Here is an 11,202-nt window from a genome sequence, read left to right on the forward strand (position 1 = left end):
GAATAGAAAGGTTCTGAACTTTTGTAAAACATCACAGTACAGTTGAAAAATATATGGCAAATAGAAATCCTATATGGATGGTGTTAAGAGATAGATGGGTGGTGTTGAATGGAGTTGAAGGATGGGACTAATAACTAATAATGTAAGCATACTGTGTCCATAATAAGTATATAGGTTGTAGGTTGGGAGCTTTTGTGAAAGAGCACAGTTAGAAAGATATGGCATATAGAAGCAAACCGGATGGACATCATGAAAATGATCGGAGAGGTTGAGGGTAGAAGAAGTTCAGAAGAAAAAACAAAATATAATTATTGTAAAATTGACTGTGTCCATAAAATGTATATAGTAAAATTTATAAGCTGGAAGTAGAGGCCTAAGCATTGTTGTTCACTAGTTTACTCCAATTAGAGAAAGGGTGGTGGGGTTGGAAGGTAATAAAGGGGAATATATATTTTTTAAAGGATATGTATGTATGTATGTATGTATGTATACATATACAGTGGGGGAAAAAAGTATTTAGTCAGCCACCAATTGTGCAAGTTCTCCCACTTAAAAAGATGAGAGAAGCCTGTAATTTTCATCATAGGTACACGTCAACTATGACAGACAAATTGAGGAAAAAAAATCCAGAAAATCACATTGTAGGATTTCTAATGAATTTATTTGCAAATTATGGTGGAAAATAAGTATTTGGTCACCTACAAACAAGCAAGATTTCTGGCTTTCACAGACTTATTCTTTAAGAGGCTCCTCTGTCCTCCACTCGTTACCTGTATTAATGGCACCTGTTTGAACTTGTTATCAGTATAAAAGACACCTGTCCACAACCTCAAACAGTCACACTCCAAACTCCACTATGGCCAAGACCAAAGAGCTGTCAAAGGACACCAGAAACAAAATTGTAGACCTGCACTAGGCTGGGAAGACTGAATCTGCAATAGGTAAGCAGCTTGGTTTGAAGAAATCAACTGTGGGAGCAATTATTAGGAAATGGAAGACATACAAGACCACTGATAATCTCCCTCGATCTGGGGCTCCACGCAAGATCTCACCCTGCGGGGTCAAAATGATCACAAGAACGGTGAGCAAAAATCCCAGAACCACACGGGGGGACCTAGTGAATGACCTGCAGAGAGCTGGGACCAAAGTAACAAAGCCTACCATCAGTAACACACTACGCCGCCAGGGACTCAAATCCTGCAGTACAAGACATGTCCCCCTGCTTAAGCCAGTACATGTCCAGGCCCGTCTGAAGTTTGCTAGAGTGCATTTGGATGATCCAGAAGAGGATTGGGAGAATGTCATATGGTCAGATGAATCCAAAATAGAACTTTTTGGTAAAAACTCAACTCGTCGTGTTTGGAGGACAAAGAATGGTGAGTTGCATCCAAAGAACACCATACCTACTGTGAAGCATGGGGGTGGAAACATCATGCTTTGGGGCTGTTTTTCTGCAAAGGGACCAGGACGACTGATCCATGTAAAGGAAAGAATGAATGGGGCCATGTATCGTGAGATTTTGAGTGAAAACCTCCTTCCATCAGCAAGGGCATTGAAGATGAAACGTGGCTGGGTCTTTCAGCATGACAATGATCCCAAACACACCACCCGGGCAACGAAGGAGTGGCTTCGTAAGAAGCATTTCAAGGTGCTGGAGTGGCCTAGCCAGTCTCCAGATCTCAACCCCATAGAAAATCTTTGGAGGGAGTTGAAAGTCTGTGTTGCCCAGTGACAGCCCCAAAACATCACTGCTCTAGAGGAGATCTGCATGGAGGAATGGGCCAAAATACCAGCAACAGTGTGTGAAAACCTTGTGAAGACTTACAGAAAACGTTTGACCTGTGTCATTGCCAACAAAGGGTATATAACAAAGTATTGAGAAACTTTTGTTATTGACCAAATACTTATTTTCCACCATAATTTGCAAATAAATTCATAAAAAATCCTACAATGTGATTTTCTGGATTTTTTTTTTCTCATTTTGTCTGTCATAGTTGACGTGTACCTATGATGAAAATTACAGGCCTCTCATCTTTTTAAGTGGGAGAACTTGCACAATTGGTGGCTGACTAAATACTTTTTTTCCCCACTGTACAGTGGGGAGAACAAGTATTTGATACACTGCCGATTTTGCAGGTTTTCCTACTTACAAAGCATGTAGAGGTCTGTAATTTTTACAAAAATCCAGAAAATCACATTGCATGACATAAGTATTTGATACATCAGAAAAGCAGAACTTAATATTTGGTGCAGAAACCTTTGTTTGCAATTACAGAGATCATACGTTTCCTGTAGGTCTTGACCAGGTTTGCACACACTGCAGCAGGGATTTTGGCCCACTCCTCCATACAGACCTTCTCCAGATCCTTCAGGTTTCGGGGCTGTCGCTGGGCAATATGGACTTCCAGCTCCCTCCAAAGATTTTCTATTGGGTTCAGGTCTGGAGACTGGCTAGGCCACTCCAGGACCTTGAGTTGCTTCTTACGGAGCCACTCCTTAGTTGCCCTGGCTGTGTGTTTTGGGTCGTTGTCATGCTGGAAGACCCAGCCACGACCCATCTTCAATGCTCTTACTGAGGGAAGGAGGTTGTTGGCCAAGATCTCGCGATACATGGCCTCATCCATCCTCCCCTCAATACGGTGCAGTAGTCCTGTCCCCTTTGCAGAAAAGCATCCCCAAAGAATGATGTTTCCACCTCCATACGTCACGGTTGGGATGGTGTTCTTGGGGTTGTACTCATCCTTCTTCTTCCTCCAAACACGGCGAGTGGAGTTTAGACCGAAAAGCTCAATTTTTGTCTCATCAAACCACATTACCTGCTCCCATTCCTCCTCTGGATCATCCAGATGGTCATTGGCAAACTTCAGACGGGCCTGGACATACGTTGGCTTGAGCAGGGGGACCTTGCGTGCGCTGCAGGATTTTAAGGTTTTCTTTGAGAAAGTGGTCCCAGCTCTCTTCAGGTCATTGACCAGGTCCTGCCATGTAGTTCTGGGCTGATCCCTCACCTTCCTCATGATCATTGATGCCCCACGAGGTGAGATCTTGTATGGAGCCCCAGACCGAGGGTGATTGACCGTCATCTTGAACTTCTTCCATTTTCTAATAATTGCGCCAACAGTTGTTGCCTTCTCACCAAGCTGCTTGCCTATTGTCCTGTAGCCCATCCCAGCCTTGTGCAGGTCTACAATTTTATCCCTGATGTCCTTACACAGCTCTCTGGTCTTGGCCATTGTGGAGAAATTGTAGTCTGTTTGATTGAGTGTGTGGACAGGTGTCTTTTATACAGGTAACGAGTTCAAACAGGTGCAGTTAATACAGGTAATGAGTGGAGAACAGGAAGGCTTCTTAAAGAAAAACTAACAGGTCTGTGAGAGCCGTAATTCTTACTGGTTGGTAGGTGATCAAATACCTATGTCATGCAATAAAATGCAAATGAATTACTTAATTATCATTCAATGTGATTTTCTGGATTTTTGTTTTAGATTCCGTCTCTCACAGTTGAAGTGTACCTATGATAAAAAGTACAGACCTCTACATGCTTTGTAAGTAGGAAAACCTGCAAAATCGGCAGTGTATCAAATACTTGTTCTCCCCACTGTTTATATATATATATATATATATATATATATATATATATATATATATATATATATATATATATATATATATATATATATATAACATGGGGGATTGGAAGTGATGCAGACAATTACATTGATGGAAGTTACAATCTATCTGCAATATTAAGCTGATCTACCCCCTAAATTATTATTATTTTTAAAACTAAAACACTGCTTTGAGGAAAAGCAATAAAGTTAGTTTTGCGGGTGACAGAAAATGGACTCATAATATTGGCATGGAACAAATTATTACTAGTTGTAACATCCTTCAGGGCTTGGCGTTTGAATGGGCTTATGATGTGCATTCTGAGAGCCTGAAAAGACCAAACAGAATGGTATGGTGAGCGCAATAGAACCAAACAGTCAACAATAATAAAACAATTTTTTAATACTATTTTACATTTTCATTGCTTGCTTTTCCCCAGTGTTTGTGTTCTGTATTCATTGGTGTGGGAAATGTGTAGGCCAACAGAATAAGATCATTTTTGTTACACACACACACACCATTCTGTGACCCATCTTCCAGCTATGTCCTGAAGGAATGGGAATGGTTTCATACATTAGCAGCCTGGAGGCTGGATGTGATTCGCTGTATTTATCAGCTTGCTCTCTCCCACAATTCAACAGGCAACAGAGGGAGAGAGGAAGAGGCCGACAGAAAGTATTGAAATATTACAATACAACATAAACAGACAAAGTTAAAAAACGAGGAACCATTACAACAGACTTTTGTTTTGTTTTTCTAGCTAGCGAGATACAGTTGCTTCCACGAAATGTTTTTGACTGCAAAGCTAGCTTGCTAGCTAGCCGACTGGCTAAGCTAAGTAGCTAGCAAGTTAGTTCAGCTCGGTTCCGGACTAAAATAGTTAGCTACATTTTCAGATTTCGGAAAAACCCCAATTAAAGTGTACATTACCACGTATGCAGATGGTCATCTAACGAAGTAAGTACCCAAATATACATTATTACAGATTGTTTTATAGACTCAAATAGCTAATGAATGTAGCTAGGCAGCCAAGTTAGCTAGATACAGTAACGTTATTTGGCTAGGTGAGCTAGCTAACTTGGTTCACCAGACAACTAAATTCAGTATTACGTGTCAACACAATATAACATTTGTCGACTACCCGTTACTACATTGATATTCAGCTGTCAAGGTGAAACTGTCATCGTATTTGGGATACCTAGCTATGATTCGTTTAGACCATTCAGGTTACAGTACTCTCTTAACGATTTAACAACGAAAAAATTGCTAGTTAGGGAGATGGCCAGCAGACCCAAAGACTGTAGGCCCAGCTGGCTAGCTATTAGCTTCGTAGCTAACGAATTAGCTAACTGGCCAACATTGGTAATTTGGCAGCTGGCACAGACCAGAACATGCAGTTTAGCAAAACGGCCAACTTGGCAAGTTGTTTAATAGCAGTGAAAGTAAACTGAACTAAACTATAAATGGAACAATTTCAAAGATTTTACTGAGTTACAGTTCATATGAGGAAATCAGTCAATTGAAATAAATTAATTAGGCCCTAGTCTATGGATTTCACGACTGGAAATACAGATATGCATCTGCAGTCAGCATGCCAATTGCACGCTCCCTCAAAACTTGAGACATCTGTGGAGTTGTGTGCCAAAACTGCACATTTTAAGAGTGGCTTTTTATTGTCCCCAGCACAAGGTGCACCTGTGTAATGATCATGCTCTTTAATCAGCTTCTTTATATGCCACACTTGACAGGTGGATGGATTATCTTGGCAAATGAGAAATGCTCACTAACAGGGATGTAAACAAATGTGTGCACAAAATTTGAGAGAAATGCTTTTTGTGCGTATGTAACATTTCTGGGATCTTTTATTTCAGCTCATGATACACGGGAACAGCACTTAACATGTTGCGTTTATATTTTTGTTCAATGTCATTAGCTATGTATGAATTCAGGTGTGATTGTTTGGATGGCAACTACTGTATGTATTGTCAAAAACATGACATTTGAGGTTAGAAACTTAATCAATAAGCTAACTAACTTTTTAGCTAGCTAACTACCGTTACACAGCCTACCTAGCTATGGGCATTCATTCTGTTCATATTTTAGCTGGCTAGCGAACAACACCATTTCATTTTTAAACAGTCTGCAATAATAATCTGCCCACAATAGCTTGATGAACACTGTAAAAGTGGCGTGTAAAAGCACCAGGTTAACTACTGCTAAATCATTTTCTGAAAAAGTTACTGCTATGTCAGTAGTGACTATGGTGACATTCATAATTGTACCTACAAACAAATGTATTTAAATCAAAATGTAGGTCTATTTGAAATCCCCACAATATTGCTATCAGATTCAACATGATCAAATTTGTATTTCTAGGACAAGGGAAAGCTGATGGAACATTAGTCCAACTGAGTCACCGATAGTCATGCAATGGTGAGTAATCACTCTGTACACTGTGCACAAATATTAAAAGGTAAGCTTATCAGTAAACATCAGGGTGTGTCTTGAAACGTCTGTAGAGGCATGCATGTGTTGTACCAGGATTATCTGCATTGCATCGAATGAGGGTTATTGATTACCAATATAATGTAGGTAAAGGAACTAATGTTGTCCCATACAATAATGATATAAACATATTATTTGGTACGAGAAACACTTAAATAACTGTATCATGAAGAACAAATAAAGTGGAACTGTAGTGATGTGTTTATTTGTGTTTCCTCCAAGGGGATGAGCGCTCTGCAGTGTGTACGACCAGCTGTCTCCAGCCTGATGGGAGGACTCTGTGGATAGCAGCACCTTCTTCAGGACTCCAGGAGGAGAGTAGCCGTCCCATTTCCATGCCCCGCTCCCCGCCCCTGCCAAGGAGGGCCATTCAGAATGAAGAAAATCAGCCTTAAGACCATCCGCAAGTCTCTCAACATCAAGGTCAAGGAGGAAAATGGGGGGGACTTTGTCACGCTCCAGCAGCCGTCGCTAGCGGCCGACTTCTCCAAGGAGGACTCGCTCTTCGGGGGCTGCTACACTAAAGATCTTGCGGGCTGCAACCTGGGAATTGGTGATGTGGGAGAGGAGAAGGCGGGACACAACAAGGGCCGGTCTAAGAGCGAGAGCCTGATGGGTTCTCTGAAGAGGAGGCTGTCGGCCAAACAGAAGGCCAAGTTCAAAGGTGGCTTGACGGCCATGGGGTCGGCTGATGATGATGATGATGACACCTTCTCCTCCTCCTCAGTCCCCATCAGCTTCAACGAGGTCAAGGCCCAGCGGCCGTTACGATCAGCGTCGCTCCGTAGCCACCATTACAGCCCGTCTCCCTGGCCCCTGCGGCCTGTCGCCTCAGACGAGGCCTGCATCAAAATGGAGGTGAAGGTTAAAGCCATGGTCCATTCCCCCAGCCCCAACCTGAACGGCGTGCGGAAGGAGTTCCACCACCATGACTTTCAGATGGAGGACATCTTCCAGGAGCAGGCAGAGTCCCTGAAGAACCTCCAGCAGCCCCAGAACGGAGACCAGCTGCACCTGAACACTGACAAACACGTGCCTGTAGTCCTGGGCCTCACGCCGCAGGACTACATCCAGTACACCATGCCTTTAGATGAGGGAATGTACCCAGAGGGGTCCCACTCTGTCTCCCACTCCTTCTGCCTGGACAGGTCCTCGCCCATGGAGGTGGTGACGGAGGCGGACAGTAGCTCCCTCCACCTCCACGCTGACCACCAGAGTCAGGAGGATCTGGTGGGTCTGAACCTGAACCTCCCAGCGGACCTCTTCATGGAGTCACAGTCTGTGAACGGCCTCTTCATCGGCTGTAACGGTGTGATGCTCCAGAGCTGCAGGGACAGGGTCTACCCTCAACAACACCCACCTCCTCCCCCGCGCTCCCCTCTCCTGCCCGCGCTACCCAGCAGCGACATCCCCAGGACTTACTCCAGGTTCAGCGGGGGGGCAGACAGCCATGTGGCGGCACGGGTGAGGCACCACCTGAACTTTGACCCCAACTCTGCTCCGGGGGTGAGCTGGGTGTATGACTCAGTCCAGAGCAGTGGGCCCATGGTGGTGACCAGCCTGACTAAGGAGCTGAAGCAGCTAGCCAGGCAGGGTTGGTACTGGGGGCCCATCACACGCTGGGAGGCTGAGGAGAAGCTGGTCAACCTGCCTGACGGCTCGTTCCTAGTCAGGGACAGCTCGGATGACAGGTACCTCCTCAGCCTGAGCTTCCGCTCCCAGACCAAGACCCTCCACACCCGCATCGAACACTCCAACGGACGCTTCAGCTTCTATGAGCAGCCCGACGTGGAGGGACATACGTCCATGGTGGACCTGATAGAATACTCCATCAAAGATTCGGAGACCGGAGCCTTCTGTTATTCTAGATCTCGCTTACCAGGGTCCGCCACCTACCCCGTCAGGCTGACCAATCCCGTGTCTCGGTTTATGCACGTGCGCTCCCTGCAGTACCTGTGTCGGTTTGTGATCAGACAGTACACCAGGATTGACCTGATTCAGAACCTGCCTTTGCCCAATAAGATGAAAGACTACCTGCAGGAGAAGCATTACTGACTGGGTTGACACAGACATGAGATGGGGCAGACAACGTTAGCAACTTGCACTTTTGGGTTCAGTTTAAGAGATTCAACAAAGGTTTACAGACGTCCAAAGTTTGGAGACGGTCGATTGGGTTCCATTGTCTCTTTGTGTCCAGGGATGTGTCTGAAATGGAGCCCAATTCTTTTTGCCCAGAGCGCTAGCTAAAACTAGTGCACTGTATAGGGTGTCATTTCAGATTACCCCTTGGTTATTTTTGTCGGTGTCCAGTCTTCCATTTCTCAGTTAAAGGGTTAAGTCATTGTGGCCAAGCCTCCAGAGAGACCTGTCATAGAATCTGTCAGGAAGTACGCAGCATGACTAAGTTACAGTAAACAACATTTATCAGCAGTGCGATATGGAGATCATTATTTCTCTCCCAGTTGCTGTAGTAGACTGGAAACGCTAGAATGGCAAGTTCAGCCTGAAAAAGTCAATATTTAGCCTTCTGACTGAAACCATAAAACTGCCTTGGGTTTGACATCTTAAAAGGCTGCAGTGAATGAAATTAAATGAAATGCTCAAAATGCAATGGGGCGTATCTTTTGACAAAGATATTTGTTTGTTTGTTGCATAAACTGATTTTATCCTCTTAATTTCTGAGTTCTTAAACAGGATGAAATTCAACCTTATTTGTCATCCATCAAGTTGGTTAATGACAACGGCTACTAAGAAGCGTAAGCTGTGTGTGGTTGCATGTAGATGATTTTATCTTTCCCACTATAATGGTACTATTAGGATAGATAAAAGCTGGGTTCTATGTCGCCATGCACTTCAGCATAATAGTCATGCATCAATATCATGGCTTTTAAATGCAAATATCAGTAACTAAGTAATTAACAATAAACCGGAAGATAAACTGCTTCTGTAGTAGGAGTGCCAAATAAGCTGCCCTAAGACCAACTAAGTGCCATGTTCTGTACATTGTGCTTTAGCTCTGTGTGCAGGAAGGGCGTTTGAACTGTCAGACGCTGTAGAGACTTAGGCCTACTCGGTACACAGGACAGAAAAGTATCAACTGTAAAAAGGGAAAGTCACAAATACATTTTTCATTTCTACAGCAACATTTATCAGTAAACAAATTTTAAGGAAACCTGGTGAAAGGAATCTAAAAAAATGGGGCTGGCTTAGGTCGAGGCATTTGGGGAAAAGCCAGAATAGATTAATATTGGAGCCCCTTCCTTATATTTGGGAATGCGCTATAGGGGAGTGGGAGGGGAGATGTATGTGACAGAATTCCCTCCCAGCGCAGTAATGTTCTGCTCCATGGAGAATGAGATCCAGGCTTTTGTGTGAAGTTTGCCCAATGACTTGCATGAGTGATGTCACGCTGTCTGTCATACTCTCGACTTCATGGCAGTTTTCCAGTTTGACATTAAAAAAATGTATCCACTGTCACACTTATTGTCAATGTTAACCTACATATTCCCAGTCTGTCTGGGCTGTTTATATCAGAACAAAGGGAAATCAGAGCACACAGTGTGCAAGTGCTTTCAAAACAGATACTTTGACAAGGAATCGCAGTTTTACATATGTTAAAAGGATCTCTGTCTACTTTGGTAGCTTGGCAGATAGAAATCTATAGCCTAGACCTAGTTAGTAAAGATCTGTTGGTATCTAAGGTGGTTACCATGACACCCGGACAGCAGAGGTTAGATAAGATCACCAGACGTTGTTGCCATGTTTCAAAAGTGTTGCATAAATATTTGTTGGCATTTTATTGCTTTGAACTGTATAGGAATGAAGGATGTAGGTAATGTGTCAGTCTGGTGTAGAAGGATTGTTCTACTTAGTTATTACCATCACCAGCTGGGTGTTCTGTGTGCAAGGAGTCTTAAATATTAATTTTATTTCCTCTGACTTGTGACATTCAACTCTGTCATTTTGGGGACTATTAGGGCGTTTGATACCTTAGTTTTTAACAGTTTGTTCCAGGTTACACCAGGGGAATGGCTGTATGCATGTTTTAGCAAGGTCACATCTTTTGAATCATGTAAGACAAAGCAATCTTCACTTGCTTAAAGATAAAGCCACATTTTTTGGCACGGTTCTTCACCGTACTGTTCACCAGTAAATGTCCATTGTTTCCCCTTACTAATATTGTCCCTCGAATGACAGCAAAATAAAATGTCAACACACAGTCCAATGTATGATTTCTCTCCAGAGCACAGACAGTATATGCTGGTGTACCTGTTAGAATGAAATGAACTCAATTGTTTGTGTTGTTTTGTTATTGTGTCTATGGGATACAAGTGTCATATCTAAGACTGTTGCTAGGTTATCAAGGAACGATGATGACTAGAATGTGGAACGTAAAATTGAAGAAAACAAATGTGAAACGAAAATGTTAATTGTTTGATTATAATGTACGTATAGTTGTTGTATTTCCATTTTGATTTGCTTTTATTCAGGGTTCGCACAAGGTGCTTGAGGTGCTTAAAGTACTTGAATTTGGCACTCTGAAATTCAGGTACTGGAATACCTTGAAAATCAGACAATTTCTCAAGTTGGTACATGAAAAGTACTTGAGTTAAAATGAGAGAACAGAAAATTAACAAAATACGTTAATGAATAATAATAGTAGAAAAATGTATTGGTCTTGCAAATTAATTTCCAGGCAGACTACCGAGTGTTATTTCCTCACGTTTCGCGCTCTGGTTGCCAGGCAAGCTCGCTCATTCCACCCACACTGCCACTCAGCCAGGCTAGTGCAGAACTGACTGATTAGGCGCCGCCAAACCTCACATCGATAACTAAAACAGCAGGCAAATGTAGATTCAATACTGCCTTTTGTGCATATGGAACATTTCTGGGATCTTTTATTTCAGCTCATGAAACATGGGACCAACATTTTACATGTTGCGTTTTATATTTTTTGTTCAGTATAGTTTACCCACCTTTTTTAAAATGTACTTCTTCACCACTACGTCACTGGACCCAACCAACCCACACCGTGTAAGGTGCAAAAAAAAATGCGTCAGACTTTGACATGGCGAGCATGGGTGAATC

At 42.9% G+C, this 11,202-nt stretch overlaps 1 protein-coding gene across 1 annotated transcript; it reads left to right on the forward strand.

Moving 5' to 3' along the window:
* The first annotated feature begins 4,238 nt into the window (after nucleotides 1–4,238).
* Nucleotides 4,239–10,333, forward strand: LOC311123168 (suppressor of cytokine signaling 6-like). The gene is made up of 3 exons (XM_084197431.1): nucleotides 4,239–4,566; nucleotides 5,986–6,042; nucleotides 6,337–10,333. Exon 3 carries the CDS (start codon nucleotides 6,490–6,492, stop codon nucleotides 8,167–8,169), a length of 1,680 nt encoding a protein of 559 aa, XP_084053557.1. The 5' UTR covers nucleotides 4,239–4,566; nucleotides 5,986–6,042; nucleotides 6,337–6,489; the 3' UTR covers nucleotides 8,170–10,333.
* Nucleotides 10,334–11,202: the final 869 nt, after the last annotated feature.

The sequence above is a fragment of the Coregonus lavaretus genome (genome assembly GCF_964263955.1).
Source record: "Coregonus lavaretus genome assembly, contig: HAP1_SCAFFOLD_187, whole genome shotgun sequence".
Classification (NCBI taxonomy): Eukaryota; Metazoa; Chordata; class Actinopteri; order Salmoniformes; family Salmonidae; genus Coregonus; species Coregonus lavaretus.